This window comes from Orbicella faveolata, unplaced genomic scaffold (assembly GCF_042242905.1).
Source record: "Orbicella faveolata isolate gen_17 unplaced genomic scaffold, um_ofav_v1 contig_27, whole genome shotgun sequence".
In the NCBI taxonomy this organism is placed as follows: Eukaryota; Metazoa; Cnidaria; class Anthozoa; order Scleractinia; family Merulinidae; genus Orbicella; species Orbicella faveolata.
This window is the reverse complement of record NW_028301555.1, coordinates 9,165,780-9,185,089: the sequence shown is the minus strand read 5'-3', so window position 1 is coordinate 9,185,089 and position 19,310 is coordinate 9,165,780. Positions and strand designations below refer to the sequence as shown.

At 39.3% G+C, this 19,310-nt stretch overlaps 1 protein-coding gene across 1 annotated transcript; it reads right to left on the bottom strand.

The window, feature by feature from the left end:
- Positions 1-651: 651 nt before the first annotated feature.
- LOC110055359 (uncharacterized) lies at positions 652-18,786 on the bottom strand. Its single transcript, XM_089296443.1, has 23 exons — positions 18,288-18,786; positions 14,681-14,812; positions 13,814-13,900; positions 12,952-13,100; positions 12,142-12,788; positions 11,949-12,015; positions 11,351-11,454; positions 11,179-11,248; positions 10,375-10,560; positions 9,732-9,782; positions 9,499-9,576; positions 9,249-9,284; positions 8,415-8,558; positions 7,518-7,698; positions 6,919-6,970; positions 6,151-6,499; positions 5,496-5,642; positions 4,649-4,728; positions 4,505-4,561; positions 4,117-4,271; positions 3,232-3,355; positions 2,133-2,336; positions 652-1,901 (listed from the first exon to the last, which is right to left on the bottom strand). Exons 1-23 carry the CDS (start codon positions 18,316-18,318, stop codon positions 1,817-1,819), a joined length of 3,216 nt encoding a protein of 1,071 aa, XP_089152569.1. The 5' UTR covers positions 18,319-18,786; the 3' UTR covers positions 652-1,816.
- Positions 18,787-19,310: the final 524 nt, after the last annotated feature.

Here is a 19,310-nt window from a genome sequence, read left to right as displayed (position 1 = left end):
CCATCCTCCATATTTACAGGCAAAATGGTTGAAAATTGCTTAATTCGCTTTGCATTTCGCGCAAATTTGAGTACGCCGGCGATCCATCGCAGATGCGCCGGTGACCCACTGGAACAGATCGCCGAACGTTGTCAGTTGTAACCGGCGACTACGTCTCAGGTAGGTCGGCGGGATATGATGGAGAACCAGGCTTGAGTCATTCGGGTCAGGAAGAAACCCCGGGGAGGAAGTACCGATGTCCGTTTGAACCGGTTTCCGAATTAAGCGAGCTGATATAACAGAAAATACATGCAGGGATTAGGATGTGTACATAACTTAATATTGATCCACTCTCAGTTTAATTTTTCTGACGAATTTTTTTAAAAACATTTTTGCACGACCCTGCAAGCTACTGAGCTTTAATTTTAATTGTGCTTAAAAAAATGTTGTCGATCTGTCTCTCTGTCTGTCTGTCTGTCTGAGCTTTTCGTCGGAACAAACAAAACTAACCGTAATACTCTGAGGTCTGCATTGAGCGAGTGTTCTTAGGGCGGTTAAATTCAGCGCGGGCACTTTTCACCTCCCAACCCCTTAGTCAGCATAGGGTTGAAATAAGATCTTTGTTTGAAACTAAAACTACAGAAAACCCGCACCATAAATCTCGACACAAGGTTTTCTGGTATTTTTTTTTCTTTTCTTTTTAATTCATTTTGTGCATGTCAAATCTAAATGTACATATTTTTTAGACAATAATAATTTCCTTTTGTACCGGGAAATCGTCATTAAGAGCTGGAGAGCAACAGATCACGACAAATTCTCTAAACTCTATTCTATTTAAATTGTTTTGTTTTGATATTTAACTACATTTTTCTTATTTTATTTCAGTAAATAGAATTCCGAATACTACAAAATCTATTTTATAAGCTATGTTCTCTTTACTGCAGAGCTAATGCAAAATCACAACGAGAAAGCTAGGACGAGATATCAAAATGACCAATTTACATTTTAAATGTTGCTAGGGATTCTTTTTTTCTCGTTTACTCTTCTGGTCCACAGCTGCCAAACAAACAGCTACATACGCAAAAATAACTTAATAGTTCAAACGGAAACATCCACAATTTACCACCGTAGTTCAAAATCTCCATAAACCCCCATCACCCTCTTCGTAGAACTCGAGTTAAGTCAGTGTCGTGTGATTTCAATAGTTCAACATACAGAATAACTTTTAAAGATGATTTCCAGTCCGTACTGTGCACTCTCGAGGGTTTGATTGCGTTTTTTGTTTCGTTTCATGTAAAACATCATCAACTACTTACATGGAGTAAATTCAAAGTTTCAAAACAACCGCCAATATGGATGCGAAGCGGTCGAAGCTCTTTGCTTCGTTCTTTCTCATATCACTTGATGAAACAACTTCGCAGCTGTGAAAATCCCTGACGCTGTTGGAAAAAGAATTTGAAAGGCCTCAAAGATAAGGTATGTGGTTCGTAACGAATAACATTGATTCACATTCCACTGAGTGAGACTTACAATGTTTATGAACATTAGGGCGCTGAGACTGCGCAGTACGGACTGGAAATCACCTTAAAGCAGCTACTTAACTAACGCTTTGTAAGACAGCTACCATTGCAAACAAGAAAATAACACAGCAGTCATGATAACAACCCAGTGATCGTATCATAAATAATTTTCCTATAATACTCTCTTATCTTCACAAGTTCATAATCATTTTTGTAAGGCAAAGCCCGCAAATGACAAGCGGTCACACTTTCTCGATAACGTCATTTCATTTCCTTGGTGTCGCACGTCACAACGATTTGAACAAAGCCTGGAGTCCTCAACACTCTGATGGGCCTGGTAACGACTTCCTAATCTTGAGAAACACTGCTTGGAGGACCGCATCAGCCTGGTGACCAGAACAGCTGAAACAAGAGAGGAGACTGTGAGGCACGATGGAGAATGCTCTGGGGTAGGGTGGGGATGGCGAGTGCAAACATTATTTAATGATCCAGTTTTTTTAATAAAGAGCATTAATGCTAGAGGCCAAGCGCTCTGAATGTAACGCTTCAAATTCTTTAGTGATTATTATCAATTTATCAAGAAAAGTATGCTTATTTCGTAAACTATGGATGAAATCTCACTCTAATACATACAATTTTTGTAGTTCAGTTTCTGCGATTTCAAACCAGGCCCAGTCTCTTCGTCGTGTAGCTCGACTCATATTGACCAGGAACTCCACATGCTGAATGCTGACCTGTTGCCTAGCGTCCAGTTCCCCTTCGTCATTCACCATCTGGTGAACTCTGTCGCCGAGTGACTTTACCTTGTCCACCAAGTGCAACGCCTGTTGTTCCAGTCTGTGAAAAGCGAAATGAACGTGTGTTGAAAAACACTGACAAAACCGTTAGCAGATTTTAGTGACAATATTTTTACGTAAAGAGGCCTGGTATGAACATACAGCAAGGCTGTTGCCTGAGGAAATTTCTAAGGAGCCCTTTGGGCTCCTAGCTTCAAAAATTAGGAGCCCAAACCATTTTTTAGGAGCTCAGGATAAAATTTGCCGTGGTCAATCCGGGGGGTTGGGGAGGTTGGGGAAGACAACAAAAAGGGGGGGGGGGGTGGTGGGGTGAATGGTAGAAATTTAGGGGAGGGATCTGGGGGCAGAGATTTTCCATGACACCAATGTGGTCTAATACCAATCAAACTTTTGAAATAAAGCGTTCAGCAAAGTGATCATGTAATAACTGAGAAAGAATACCATTTATGGTCAAACAAATTCAATAATTGGTATATCCATGCAAGTGCTGCAGGTTTTTTAACAAAAATTTATATTGCTGCTTTTGTTTTTGAATTTTGCAATTATATTTTAACAAAACAAAATACATTGTACAAATCATGAAAAGCAAGCTGCAAATGAAAACAAATAAAAATGAAAGAGGCATTTGGGGGGTTTCAATTTGGCCTCACTGAAATGTGCTTTCCTATCCTGGGCTTGGGACATTAGTATAAACTAAAGGTGATTTTGAGGCAGCATTGCCACATTACATTGGCGGCTTCTTTAGAGAAAACATATTCTTGTATATTGGGCGGAGTCGCGGGAATTCGTTTGATAATTTAAAACAAATTTCGTACGAAGGAAGCTTGAATAACAGAATCTCATGGTCGACTTATCAAATGCCTTCTTTAAATCTAAGAAAACAACGGCATTGATCAATCCATGGTCTATGTATTTAGCGCAGACGGCTTCCTTACCGAAGACATCTTATCAGGTCTTTTGCAGCCAGCGCCCGAATGAATCCATTGTACAGGAACTGAAGAGCAGTGAGATAATCTTCAGCTTGGCAACACATCCAGTGTGCGTCTAGTAAGCTATCAACTGAGGCAAACAGATTCAGCATAAGTGATCAGTGCTGGCTTTCCAAGAAATGTGGATTGTTTACCTTTTAACCAAAAATTTCTCTCCGAATGTAAATGGTAGAAATTTTGTCTCGAACGTCACCGACCGGAAAAGTTTCGAAATAGGGCAGTCCAAAATTTCCAACCGAATTATCCGAGTGGAAATGTGCTTACCATTTGCAATTCTTCACCGCCATCTTGGATTTATGATCAGGTGGAACTCGCCTTAGTCTCTTTGGGTGAATTGGTTTCTTTTTTTGAGTAAATGGTAAATTAACAAAACGGACAATGACAAAGGTGGCCTAGTCGTTAATGGCGGATGATTGTCCGTTCAGAAGTCAGGAGGTGTTAAACTCACAGTCCTTGAAGAAATGAACGCTTACGAGATCTTACGCCGGAAGGCTTTTGAAAACAGAAGCTGAACTTTACTCGGGCCCCGTATTTATTCACAGCAAGGCCTTTTTCAACACTACGCCCAACCGTGTATCCCGCCCTAAAATAGCCGTGCTTAATATTCTGTATGCGATTTGCAGAAGTACAATCGCTTTTACTTTTGCTTCTTTTTTTAACAGAGTATGCTATGACCAAATGAGCAGTCTAATAATATTGCATAAACATAATTTCGTCGCCATTTCAGCAGTGTTTCACAAAATGTTGAAGCATGTGGTCATGCCGACTGGATCCATTCGGTACAGTGTTACAGTGTGTATCTTATGAGCACGTGACGGGTAGGCGTGGTACCTGCATTTGCCGTGGCCTGCATGTTGCTGTACACCATGGACACGCGGTAAAACGCTTGTGACGCCTCACGCCAGTGCTGCTCTCTTGACGCGGCTGCAGCTGTTATGCTGTAGAGAACTATAGACCACGTGGTGCCTTTACTCACACTAGAAAATCTACAAGAAACAAAGGAAGTTTTTTCATTTGAATGGTCAGACGTTAGGGTTTTATCTACAGATTTGAAAGTTAGAATCACCTTGCACAGCATAATAAACAGTACCACATGAAAGTACTGCTCAATAGCTTTCATTTGAATGGTCACACACTAGAGTTTTATCCACATATTTGAAGGTTAGAACCACCTTGTACAGCATAATTAACAGTTAACTAAAAACTAAAGACAGCTTACCCAGCAGTTTCATTTAGCAGATTTGTCAGAGAGTTGTAAGAGTCTTCTATGTCAAAACTAGAATAAAAAAGAGACAAGTTATCAATAAGAGAAACGTAGTAAAACATGTTATTGATCTTCGAAGTTTATTATTTAGTTGATTACCTGGCATTTATATGTTCTTTTCTGTATCCTTCGTAAACGTCGACGCTTCTATTTAGTAACAGGTCCCTTGTAGCAAACAACTAGAAAAAATATCACAAAAATCACAATAAGGCGACTATCTACGACCGTTCTGTCACCGTCTTGAAGGCACAGATTTTTGTCTGGTCAAAACGGTGGGTCAAGGCAAAGTCTGTATATGAAAGGAACTGTATATGTAAGTGGCCCATCAGGCCGGAGCTTATCCCGGTTTCTGTAGCATGAAGCGACTAGGAGTATTTCTACTCCCCCCTGGATGGGATGCTAGTCCATCGCAGGGTTACCCCCAGCATTAAGTTCGCCGGTACCCATTTATACACCTGGGTGGAGAGAGGCTCTGTGAAAGTTAAGTGTCTTGTCCAGGTACACAACTCAATGTTCCCGGCCAGGGCACGAACCCGGACCGTTCGATCCGGAGTCGAGCGCACTAACCATGAGGCAACAGCGCTTTCACACTACCTTGAAGGTACAGGCTACACAATCGAGAAATAATTTAGCTCACTGCAATTTAGTAGGCCTTGATCTGTAAAAATACCGATTTTCTAGTCCAAAACGGGGTTTGGGTGGGGAAGGAGCAAATTCAGTAGCTCGGGCCATCATCCGTAAAAAGGAATAAACTTACAGGGGTGGAAGCAGGGAGGTAAAATGCATTTGAAGTTTTATCATAAATCTAGCTTTTCCAAAAAAGTAGGAAACACTGTTCTGATGTACCATCGAATTCTCAGAGTTAACAACAACAGAAACGTATGAGATCAGTGAGGAGATTTAATATTTTGAACATGGGACTAATAACACATTAAAGATGACTTACTCCTTCCAGTTTCCTTAATTCCTCTAAAGACAGTGTGGTAGCTATGACGTCACTATATAGTTCCAGGGCTCGCTCACGGTCTCGCATTTGAAAGAGCCTGGCTGCAATCATCCTTGTCAAATGTAGAAGCTTGTTAAGCTGGTTTTCCTGGAAAAGAAAGATAGTCGTCTAGTCAATGTTTTCAATTTTTTTTTTCATTGCCTTTTCGTTATATCAAAGTTCGTTATAATAAGACATTTCTGTGTTGTTTTGACAGAGAGGCACAAGGCAACTCAGAGATGGCCCTTTGTGATAGAGTCCGGTTTTACGAGATTTGTTCGTTACATTGGAATTCTTTATAAACGAGACTTCGTTGAGTGAACGCTTTTAGAAAAGGCGGGTTCCATTAAGTTACTTAAGTTTTTTCCTTACATCGGAGTTCGTTATAAACGAGTGCTTTTTTCTGGAACGTTTTTAGAAAGGGCGGGTTCTATGTGGTTTGTTCCTCACATCAGAATTCGTGTTGAGTGAACGTCTTTCGAAATTATGGTTTCCATAAAATTACACTGCGATTCCACTCGCCACTATTTGCTGGTGCCGGTTACTTTTTTGACTCTTACAATAACCCGCAAAAAATAATATTACCACCAAACTATCCATGGCTACTTAGACACACCTCAACTTCCAACTTGAGCCAACGCTCCGCAGATGACAGCTCGGCCACTCTCAACTCCGCGTTCATCTCTACACTGGGGGACTGGGGCACACCTGATTCTTCCAGTGATGTTTCTTTTATAAGTCCATCGCATTCCTCTTCAATTGACGAAGGATCCACCGCTAACAGCCTCTCCTCGGTGCGGTACTTTCTAATATTTTCCCTTAGTCTCTCCGAAGCGCTTAACTCTCCTTCTTTCTTCTTTGCTCCTTTGGAGCCCTTGGAAGTCTTTCGTTTGACTGTTGTTCGGCGTGATGATCCGCCGTGCGGTCTTTGTGAACGGATCCGGAGAAGTCCTGCGTCCGTGGAGCTACAGTGAGGAAACGACAAACATACAAAAGTTACCTTCCAATCAAAGAAAACTTACTATAATAGTTGGCAAAAGCAGAAGAAAAAAAATCAAAGAGGTAATAAACCAATCAAAGTGAAAATGAGTCCCCTGCAATTTTGAGGCCACTTCTTGTTAGTTCTGAGTTCTATAGGCGTATATTCTCCTTCCCGCAGCTGCCTTCTAGGACTATCTGCCTACACAAGACTTGAAAACATATTCTTATTTTTCGTACAATTTGTCAAGTTGAAAACGCACACAAACAGATTAGAAAGGTGCCTTCCTGTTATTTTTTTCCTGGACACCTGCCAAGTCACCCTCTTGTCCAAATCTCTACGCTCTTCGGGAAAAGATTTGGATGCACCTGCTACCGAAACACAAGTGTCAGAATATTCACTTACTCATTTTGATCCTTCTCGGGCTCTGAACCGCGACCTCTGTACTTAGAAAAAGCTGACAAAAGAATCAGGAAAAAGTTTAAGAGACCAAAACCAGAAGGTACCAAAAGAAGCCAATACTAACTATTTTGAATTAACTGTCCAAAGTAATATGCTTAGTTTACGTTATAAAAGAAAAGACTTGCCATGTTCTCTAATGAACGAATCATAGCAAGCATGCCTATTTTCAAGCAATCAGGATCAAAACTAAAACCATTCACGTTTTCCCGCCCATTCCACCGGTTTCAAGATTTTCCCACCCTTTCCATCGGTTTCAAGATTTTCCCGCCCTTTCCATCGGTTTCAAGATTTTCCCGCCCTTTCCATGGATTACAGGTTTTTCCCGCACTTACCATCGGTTTTATGATTTCCCGCGCTTGGTAGCAGACTACATTTTTGCTAGACATTTTGATTGGTTTATCAAGTTATTCATGAGTATAGTGATTTGCTCTGTGGATACAGTGGTTTAAGTTTAATGGCGGCAGTAATCCCACCGATGAAGGTTGTTTAAGATCGTTATTTTGCGTATCGTTTAGTTTTCCACAAACAAAACACTAGCAAACCTTTGAGCAATCCAGTTCTTTTCTTATCGTGGCATTCCTTTATAGTCTTGATCCATAGCTCTTTGGTTTCAGGTGAAGACGCTTTCAGGAGATAGATTTCAGCGCCTCCACGTTTTCTGAACCAAACCGCCCACTTACAAGGATCACTGTCCACAGACTCTGTCTGACCAATACCTTTTGTCTGCCAATAAAGGACACATTTAAGCGTACAGTTAAGGAACGTTTCGATGCTAAAGTGTTTTCAGAAGTGATGCTTTATTTCGTTACCGTGCCTAAATTCGCCATTAGTCAATCAGAAGCCCTGTCCACTGTCCTGATATCCCGCGATTCTAGGTGTCCGCTGTTTTACAGTGTTAGTTAAATATTTAGTCGACCCCTGATAACTCGAACCCTCGCTAACTCGAACCTCACGCTAATTCGACTGAAGTAATTTTCGCTTCCCTACAAGCATTTTCCATATAATTTTATCCTTGATAACTCGAACCATGTTTTTCAAGTAATAAGTGACAACTCAAAGCAATCAGTAAAAAAGTAAATCGTATGAACTCTGAAGCAGTAGCCCGACGTTGTTCTGTTTGAAACCTGCAAAGTTTGCAGCACCTGAACTTCTCCTGCTGCTTTACTTTGCTTTCTTTTGTTTCCCATTACGTTCTTCGATCTGATGCATACAGTAATTTAGAATTGTATCGTTTCATTTTCACTCGATATATCGGGAATTAAATTCGATTACAATGTACACTGCATGAATAGAAACACAGTCAACGCCGTTTTTTCCTTATTTCCGGTCATTTGTTCTCGACTCCCGATAACTCGAACCTTTTCAACTTCCCTTGAAGGTTCGAGTTATCGGGAGTTGACTGAAGACACGATTTATTTATGGATAAGTTTGATATTTACCTTCATGTTGTGCAAATATCTGAATTCTGGAAGTCCTCCCTCTCGTGTCATTGGTTCGCTGAATATAATAATTTTCTCAAACAAGAAAACTCTTCGCTCTTTGCCTTTTGTTTTCGCTTTTCCATCAACAACCACAAACTCATCCTTTACAGCATGAAAGAGAAAACATCAGTCAATCTCTGGTTAGTAATGCCCCGTCCACACAAAGCCGAAGAAATCTGAAAACGCAGCTTTATTTCAACTGTTAGCCCTAAGGTCTCTACTAATCCGTCACGAAAACGGAGCTTTTCAAAAACGCTCTGCAAACCGTAAGAATTTGAAAACGCCGCGGCTTTGCGTTTTCGTGTGGACGGAAAACAATTTGAAAACGGAGCTTTTCGAAACGGTTGATACCACGATAATCATGTGAGGATTTCCCTGACCGAGTTTTCCTCCAACACAATGACCGGTGATGGTTGCGTTTTCATATTTCTTCGGCGTAGTGTGGATGGAAAACATTTGATTCGTTTTTAGAGTGAAAGCTCCGTTTTTGAATTCCTCCGACGTAGTGTGGACGGGGTGTAAGAGAACACTATGAAATCCATGAACCAATACTACAGAAGAATTCATACTGAACATTTAAAAGTTCTAGCAACATCTGTCTCCGAGACATCGTAAAGAGACCAGGGTTTTACATGTAATCAAGTTAGGCTTGCAGTCTGGCGATGTATTTGTTTTGTCAGTGCTGGTAGCGTTTTGAAGCTTTATACTTTGAGGATTATGGAACTTTCTATTTCTTTGCCGGTGTGGTCTACGACTGGACAGTACAAGTTCAAAATCATCTTCATTTCTCACCTGAAGTATAAGGTCTCCCGTTTCCTCAGGTTTCACCTGAAATAAAAATAGAACGGGAGATTCGCCTTAATGTCTGTTGCAATTAATTTTTAATCCAGTTAATTTTTTATTTGAACTAAGTGTAGTTGTTTTTTTCTTCTAGTTGGTTAACTAGTTTCCAGTTTAACTCTAGTCAATAATTTTTAATGGCTTAATTTAAAAAAAGGTAACCAAGTAGAAGAATACGACCTGTGGTTAACGTTTGACATACCTCAAACCCTTGAAGCATCCCCACGTTTACCATGTCATTGGTTCGTTTGAGAATTCTTAGGGCTACATCAAGTGCTCTCTGTACAAGAAGGAAGCAATACTAAAGAGATTAGTTAACACAGAACAGAGACATAATAATCAAAACGGAATTTAGCAATGCATTATACACGTGTACATGCAAGAGAAGGCCATGGTGTTATGCGCGGTTACTTACAGTATCCTAAATGCCTTTACCTGTAGTTCAGTGCAGTCTTCTCCTGCTTTTTCAGTATGCTTCAGAATGTCCTGTAACAAAACAGTCAAATCACCATCAGTTTAAAAACACGCCTAGTACTGGCTCCTAGGTCGCTCTTTACATATAGAAGCTAATGCTATAATCACAGTTGCCACAAAAAGTTGTTGGACCATAAGATTCAGATTTCAGATTCAGATTCAGATTTGAGACTTGGAGCGTATCCCAGTTTATAAAGTAATTTAGGAGTTTGCCTCTTCCCTTGACAGCATGTTAGTACACTGCAGGTCAGCCATGGCGGCAGTTTGTCAGTTGTCCTCTCAGTATAACAGTGTGATATGGAGTCCAGTGCCCAAACCGTAAGGGCACCATGAATCCCTTCCCAAAGATACAGATCATTTTGCTTCTCGTAGAAAAAAACAAGTAGTTCTCTTGGAAAATAACTGACAGTGACACCCTAAATTTGGAGTAAGGCACACTATGAAGACAGCAGAGAGACGTAATGAATTCCTTTACAAAGATAGATTATTTTGCTTCTCGTAGAAAAAAAAAAGGGTAATTCCCTTTGAAAACGTTAAGAACTTCAGACTTCGTGACATTTCTCCTCTATAATAACTAAAAGGTATAATTTCACTTTCAATAAACCTTGAGCAGAAGTTGATATTTAGTTATTCTCTGAACAGGCTTGATAAGGTAATCTGCTAGTTGCAGTCTGTGACCCAGTTTCTCCTTGCAGCCTTGGAAGAAGGAGTCGGTATATTTCTGAACTAACAAGTCAGATTTGGGTTTGTTCCTGCAGTATTCTGAGTACAGTTCCTCCAGTTGTTGTTCCTGCCAAGAATTTTAAACAAATGTTTCATTTGTGAAAAATTCACATGGAAGTAGTGTAAGTTGTCAAATGTAAGTCAAATCAACTGGAGTTACAGTAGAACCCTGTTAATCCAGTCATCAATGGGCCACAGAAATCTGGCTGCAATAACAGGTTGATTGTATTAAAGGGGTTGTCTAAGTAAGAAAATAACTGACTGAGCTTTTTTTTTCAGGCCAGAAAGTGGCGATAATAACAAGGTGGCTGTATTAATGGGGTGGCCATAAGGCAGGAGTTTCCCTGTACATAAATACAAGATTGCGTCAATGCTCTGGACTGGTTCATTCGAAGTGTCAACATTATACACCAGTCAGACATCTTAATTCAATTGTATCAATACTATTAAACAAAATTAAATTAATAAATCACCATCCCGAAGATTGCCTAGTTGGTTTTATCATTACATGTTATCTATTGGGTATCTTTTGAGCAACTCATTTTAGGCTCTACCATGTTATTACATTTGGTGCCCTGATTGTATCTCCAGACATGTATACATTAGTGTACATGTAACTGCACTGCAAGGTTACAGATATGAGCAAAACATTTTCCTTTTTTATCACAGTGATTTAACTACCCACCGATTGTGCAAAAACTTCACCAATCTTCTGAGGTTCATCTTCACAATACTTCAGATCATTGCAAAGTTCCCTAGGAGAGGAACATTAAAAGTTATGGCTGTCACATCATCAATGTCGTCAAAGTCATTTATTGATTATTATTAGATTAACATTAAAATTGCACCACTCTTACCTTGAGTGCCATTCATAAATATCTTGTATGTTGGAAAAAACGTCCCTCTCTTTACTTTTCAGCTCGATGGGAACATTAGATGTGGAAAATTCTGGTATGTACCCCTGTAATAAAAAACAAAACTTTGGTTAAAATCAACTGTTATACTGAAGGACTTAACAAATAAAGTGAAAAGGGAAGGGAAGGGACAGAACAGGACAGGACAGAAGGAAGGAAGGGAAGGGATAGAATGGAGAAGAGAGAGGAAAGAGAAAAGATGGGATGGGATAGGATGGGAAGGAAAGGGACAGAAAAGGGAAGGGAAAGGTTGAAGTGGGCTAGAACAGGATGGAAAAGGAAGGGATGGATGAGAAGAGAAGGAAAAGGAAGAAAAGGGAAGGGAAGGGAAAGGATGGCGTGGGACAGGCGGGGCGGAACAAGATGGGATGGGATGGGATGGGATGGGATGGACAGGACAGGATAGGAAGGGATGGGTAGGAAATGGATGGGACAAATACAGTTTAGAACGGGATGCAAAAGGAAAGGAAATGGGATGCGAAGGAAAGGGACAGGATGAAAGGGAATGGATTTGAAGGGAAGTTCAGGTATTACTCCTCACCTTGACAACATAACCCAGATCCTGGATATAGCTCTGCTCTGTATCAATCAGTTCATTCACAACATACCTGCAGATCAGATTTTTTTCAAGTTAGGATCAACTGTTAAGTTACATGTAAGTTGGCCATAGAAAGAAAAATACGCTCCTTCAAACAAAAGGAATGCCTGGGTTTATCCTGTATTTCTTTCCTTACCCTCTTCTTGTAAGAGCCTTGTCCACCAGACTCATAGTAACTTCTTCAACAATCTGTTCTCCACACTCCATAACAATTTCATGAGTCTGTACAATGTTCTCTACACTTCCAAGACTACAAATGCTAACAGAATCATCATTGTCAAATGTAGCAACTTCAAATTCCTCACCCACAGATTCCACACATTCTACCATACACACTTGCATGTCATCATGCGCTAACTCTGCTGCACAGGACATTGAGCCTTCTGAACAGTCTACAACAGTTGCTTCTCTAAATGTCACAGGGCCACCAGTACCTGTGTCATCAGACATGGAGCACTCAGATGACGCCACAGAGTGCCTTTCATCCACAGTTTGAACAGAACAAAACGGTGTTGATTCTTCCTGCACTACAACCATGTCTGATGCATCACAAACTTGCACAATTTCAGATGCTTCAAATGCCTGCTGTTCTTCAACACTTGTATATTCTTGTACAACAGAACTTGGATCGCTATCAATAGAAATGGCAGTCACTTGTTCTTGATTCTCAGAGTATGCCATATCACTGTAACCATTTTGAGTTCTGTCTGAAGCTTGTACACTTTGCGCTCGCACTTGTTGCTCTGTTTCTTCTCTTATAGAGTCTTGTCTTGTAAGTGATTTCTGCATTTTGTAAAAGGGAAAAACTTATCAGTCTTTAAATGTGAGGCAGTAGATGAAATCTACTGGTAATCAGGGACTAACACTGTCCCACTTGACTAATCTAATCGCAGTGCAAAAATTTAATTTTCAACTACACAAGAAATTTAAAGTTACGTGAACACACCTTAGAAAACATTTCTGTCCTTTCTTCTGGTGATAATGGAGGTAACTTTGATTTTTCAGCAAAGACATTATTAAGTTGTTCCTTAGCCAGGTGAATCAGAGATTCAAAACATTCCAAGGCAGCTTCATCATTTCCAGTGAGAACAAGACCTACAGGAGAGAACAAAAAGAAAGATGTCTGCTTTTGAGCCTAGAAAATATCAGGACAATACTTATCTCTAGTTTCTATATTGTTATGCAACAATGAGCCTTTCACGCCCAACCCTAAATGGGGAGGGGAGGTGGCCTCATGGTTAGTGTGTTCTTCTCTGGATTGAACGGTTCAAGTGCGAGTCCTGGCCAGGGACACTGCATTGTTTTCTTGGGCAAGACACTTTACTCTCACGGTGCTTCTCTCTACCCAGGTGTATAAATGGGCACCAGTGAAATAAAACGCTGGGGGTAACCCTGTTATCGACTAACATCCCATCCAGGGGCAGGGGGGGGGGGGCAGTAGAAATACTCCTTGTCACTTCATGCTACAGAAACCAGGATAAGCTCCAGTCTGACGGCCCACTTGGCTCGTATGCCGACTTTACCTTTTTACCCCCTAGGTGGAATTCTAGTCTGTCACAAGTTTACCTCGTTGGAAGTATTCCATTTTCTTGTACCCATTTATACCCTGAGCAGAGAGGAGAGCTTTGGGGATAAAGTGCCTTGCCAACAACAACAATTAAGCAATCTCAGCTAGGGATTATGCCTGGACCCAGTAGCCCTGCATACTAACTGTTAGACCCGTTTGTCTTCTGGCATTTAAGGACTGTTATAATATCAAGTGCTACAAAATGTCTAGTCATTGGCTTTAAAAAAATTAATTAACAGACCTTTTCCTGCTTTCAGAAACAGTGACATAGCCTTTCTTGGATGTTGCACTTTGCTTTGGAATGCCTCCCTCATAGCTTCATGGAACACTGTCAGACAAAACAGAATCACAGAATTACTGTAAATGACAAACATAGTTTCCATTTATTATAATTATGTTGAAATAGGATCCTATTAGGATTGTTAAGACAGCCTGACTTAAGCTAACAAGTTGGAATGGAGTAGAAATATTCTCATTTGAAACGTCAGATACCAGAATTATATACTGCACTCAACAATACTGTAAACAGTTTTTACTAACTACAGTGTCTTTTTTCATTAGTCCGTCTTCTGTGATTGTCCAGGTGAGGACAGTTCAACCCTTATTAAATGGCCACCCTCGGGGAAATGGATAGTGGCCGCCTGAAAGGGGTTGGCTGTTTTAAATAGAGGTAAAAATAGTAGAAAAACCCTCATCGGGACTTTGATTACTGGCCACCTAACAGGGGTGGCCGTTTAATACGTGGCCGCTCAATAGGGGTTTGACTGTAGTTCTGAAGAGAACTGTTGTTGGTGACTGACATTTCAACAACCCAAGTGGAAGTGATCTTCAGAGTGAATTTAATAATGTTAGTCAGTCGATGGTGTTATAAGTCTGGTGCACTGACTGTAATAAGTCAGTTTAGCCATGATGGTATTTGCTGAGAGACTCAACGTGTAAAGTTTGTCAGCAGTCATTGGTCGGGTCCAGTAAGTTTTGATCCATCTATTGTTGGTCAAATTAAGTTGGTCTGTTTGAGGTCCCTTTGTCGATTTTGTTTATGTCATGAATAAGTTGTTTGTAAGGTGCCAGTTACTTCAATATATATTTTCATCTTAAGTGTTTTTACCTTGGCTTTCCCTAGTGTGAGCAGGTGCCTCTTGTGAAGTGCCTACACTTTCTACTAAATCTCCATTGATGTCATTCTGATGTACTAGATGATCTGGCTTGGAGAGAGGCTCATGGATAACTGGCTGAAATACTGGTAGATGTAAATAAACAACATAAGCATGTGAAGGAAATGATCTACAAGACTATTGGAGATTAATGATCAAATAATTTCTAAAAAAAAGGCAATAAATTATTTAGAGAGAAAACCACATCAGCAATGGCTGGTAATTGCAGGTCCTCTATCCTGATCAAACTGGAATTTGGAAATGTTGGTTTTTCATAAGGAAGGAAAACCTGAGTATCCAGAGAAAAACCCACGGAGCAAGGCGAGAACCAATGACAAACTCAACCCACATATATGGCACTGGGCTGGAATCCAACCCAGGCCACATTGGTGGGAGGCAAGCGCTCTCACCAATGTGCCAACCCTGCTCCTGTCTAGGTGCATTTAGTTGCCCTGCTAAGCCTGCATACCATTTTAAACCATATTCATTGGGAAGCAAGCAGCTACAGAAGACAGTGGCATGCAGTCAGCTTAGGCAATACTGGGGGGGCTAACACTGGATGAAGGTGACAACAGAGGCATAATTTGGACTCCTCCCAAAAGAAAATGCCTGTTAATTAATGATAAATGCATGCTGAAGATCTATTGACCCCAAAATACTTCAACTTTGTATTACCCTCCTCACTCCACTCAAAACAAAAATCACTCTACTTACCTCAAAAGACTAGAAATAGAAAATCAAATTGACTCCCCAAAACACTATAAACTAAAATAGTCACTTACATACTGCAAAATTTGCAGTAAGCAGTCTCTACAAAATGTACGTGTCCCTCAATAAGACTTTTGACCCACAGATTTTTTCTGAAAATTATTTTTCGTGAATCATGAGCAGCCATGCATAAATGATTGACAAGGTGCGTAACTTGTAATAAGTGTAATTAACAAATTCCAGCAGGTCAATGGAGATAAGCGTTAACAAATCTTCAGTAATTTTCTCTCAGTTTGACAGATTAGGTGCCTCTTTTTGTTAGTTTTTTGACCTCAGACCTTTCTCTCTTATCTGAAATTCTGAAACTTCACTCTTACATGCATGGACTAGCTGGGGAAAGTAGATCTTCTTACAAGAGCTGAACTTCTTGGATGGACTAATCACTTTGATAGAAGGGCAAGCATGGTGAAATTGATTTGGAAATGACACAGTTATGTATGTGTAGATTATGCAATGTTTTGGTGCAGCATCTTTCATCAGTTACTTTACTGATGAAACTTTGCAGAATATATGTGGCTTTGCAAAACATTATTATTAATATGACATCTAATGTATCATTGAAAGATCGTTTTTTTCACACAAAATTGCATAACTGTAACTTAATACATGGCAGAGGCCCACATGTATAACTGATGAGAACGTGCCTAACAGTAGCAAACAAACATCAGCTGCTGACATAGAGGTCTAAATAATTTAAAAGTTTCCATTAATATTAAATATCCCCTACAAATCCCCTCCTTCCAATAATCAGGGGTCTTTAAAGAGCAAATAGCAAAAACTACAAGCTTTTTTCCCTGGCAACTATTCAAGGTAATAAAGACTGCATGTTGAAGACAAAATGTATTTAGCACATGTCAAAAGGAACAAGAAAATGCCTTTGACTTAAAATATCTTTATTTGCACTGGAAAATGTTGTGTTGTTTACAAAAGATTACAGCACCAAAAATTACTAAATGGAGAAATCAACATCAGCTGACATAGCCTGGAAGCTGATATGTCCAAATAGCTTCATTTAAAGTAGTGTGGCAAAACTAGTCATTTAACATCATATTCTGTAACTTAACATTTTCATTGAGTTCATATGTTGCCCTACATGTAAACAGCTTAAACTTCCTAAAAGCCAAAAGTTTTTTTTTTTGTTTTTTGTTTTTTTTCCCAATAATAAGACTGATGTTAAAAATAATTTTTGAAAACACAGAAAATTATCAATCTGGGGCAAGTCTGTAAACACACACCCTGGAAATCTGATAACTGACACAGAAGTTTCCATTTAGTCAGCAATCAAAACAGACCTTGATGTTTTGATTCTAGAAAACCAATTTAAATCCCTGACTACAAATAAATTTGACCATAAAATATACAATAGAAGCACATTTCATTTTAAGATAATTTCCTAATGGACCACAATGTTCAATTCTTTTCTTAACCTTGAAAAATTTAAACTGTCTAAATTAATCATTTATAATCCATATCAACCTTCTGTAATCTTCGCCACCCCTGTTTGTATTTATTTATAATTTCCCCTTTTTTGTTTTTTTGAAGAAAAATTACCTCATTGAATCAATAACAGATAAACACAGCAGTAATTAGTCCCCTGACTGATTCATTTAAGAAATAAATGCACATTTCTTATTCAGTACAGCAAGAAAACAATAGAGCAGTAACTAGTGTATTTTCATCACAGAAACGTAATCAAGCCAAAAACAATAGCCAAATCCATTGTGGTAATTTCTTTGAATTTTACTGCCAGAAATTAAGAATTTTACTGACTCTATTCAAGATACCCAAACACAATATTTTGACCGTGGGAATTTGACAGATCATTAATAGTGCTCGAATCTAGTTAGCATATTTTCCTATTTTATTTCCTTTTGAAATGTTTAACAATAGTTGAGCTATTACACCCAACGTAAACAACATACAGTGTTGAGTTGTTATCTCAGTTCGTACTTCATCCTACTACAGGACCGAACAAAACAAGGAATTCAACTAGAGCTGGCTTAGACTGGTCTTTAAACCCGTGGTATACCTGTTAAATAATTAATTGCATCATAATTATTTTCCAACAGTGTATAAATTCAAAAAACGTTTTTCGCGATTTTTACTTTCGACATTATGAACTCTGGTGCATTAATTTTACATACGGTCATGATTCTAAAATATAACCTTCGATAAAATGTTTGGCCAAACAGTAAAAGATTTCTTCAAGAAGTAAGTGTACGAACCTAATAATAGTGCATCCGTGTCAAGCTTATTTGTTTCTTTCTTATCGACGGAGTGACTTACATGAATAAATCAGTTGTAAAAATAATGAAAGTTAAGTTGATAGCATTTCTCCTTCGCTAAACCGAAACTCCGCAGAAAATCTGCAACAAGTTAGCAAGGTTCTAAGGTCATTAGCGGCTTGTGAACGAGAGTGTTTCAAGTCGGGATCAACTAGATAGCTTATCTTCCAGGTGAAATTGCAGCCTCAAACTAACCGCTGAAACTCCAAACGGTTGTACATTACGACTTTCTGTCAGTAACAGGAAGAAGAGAAGATTGCAAGCATGAACATGACCATGTTGCAGGATAAGAAGAACAGGCTGGTGAAATCGTCAAGTTAATTTTGCCAATCGTATCGAAGAACGAGCCGATAAACTCAAATGATCCACTTAACGAGTTAGCCATTTTCTTTTAGCTAAATTGAAGTGTCCATTGCCGCCAATTCTAACGTTTCCATTAGTGGTTTTATAGATCTGAGTAGTTTTAATTTAAAGGCTGAAAAGAAAGGGCGAAAAACTTTCGACCTACCAAACGACAAATCCCGCCTCCTTGTAGCCATTTCCTCCACTGTATGAATGCTCCACTTTAATCACATCCACAATATAATCCTGCTTTTCAAAACCTTTATGTCATCTACGGGAAGTACCATCACATTTTGTCACCCATGAGTGTATTGTCATTACGTTGAGGGGCGCACAGAGCACAACAACAGAGAGAAAGTCGGCTTGTCTACCAACAAACAGGAGAGCAGTTTACAAATCACTCGTCCTAGAACAGACAGGACCCGAGTGACTCCCTGGGTTGCGGGTTTAGTGAAACGTGAAATGTGCGTGATGTTTTCTGCGTGGCGTGATGAACGTGACAATGTCGAACTCAAGTATCAATTTTTTTGGATTTACGGCATTCAACACAAATGCGGGATGAAATAAAAGGTAAGATTCATTGAGAAATATCAGCCAATGAGAAAACAACCGATTTAATGAGAAAATATACGAACTTTAGCGAAAATCAAGAGCGAGAAAAAGAAGTGTACGTGAAAAAAAAAAAATTCAACATCTTAAAAGCTTCGTTTATATATCGATATAGAAAGCGATATGACACCGAGATAAATAACATGTATATTGATCGCTCTGGCAAATATCTGCTTCCCGATCAAAGTAACATTCGCAAAAGTGTTATTTTTGCGATTAATTTACAAAAAACCAATAAAGAAAATTGAGTTTTCAGGCAGCTGCTCAATTGACTGCACAAGTAGTCCTTGTTAAAAAATCTCGAAACTTTATTTTTTTTTTTTACCCTGAAAAACTAGACGGCATAAAGTTAAAGGCAACGAACAACATGTCTAAGAATCTTTCCAGCACCTCAAGGCAAAAACTATTAGAAATTTATACAACTACAAGATCGACCAATAGGGTTGAACCAGACAGATGTTTTGTTAAACAATACGTACAGTTTCGCGGTAATGCAATGTAAACAAATGTCAAAAACTCATACGTAGAAAAACAACGAGGACAAAATAAAGACGTAATCTGCCCTTGATCCATTTTCAAG

Coding starts and splice junctions, on each gene's coding strand:
- LOC110055359 (XM_089296443.1), bottom strand. CDS start 18,318: ATGGCTACAAGGAGGCGGGATTTGTCGTTTG. Junction 11,455..11,948: donor ATCTGGGTTATGTTGTCAAG/GTGAGGAGTAAT, acceptor TTTTTATTACAG/GGGTACATACCAGAATTTTC. Junction 9,285..9,498: donor GGATGCTTCAAGGGTTTGAG/GTATGTCAAACG, acceptor TTTTTATTTCAG/GTGAAACCTGAGGAAACGGG.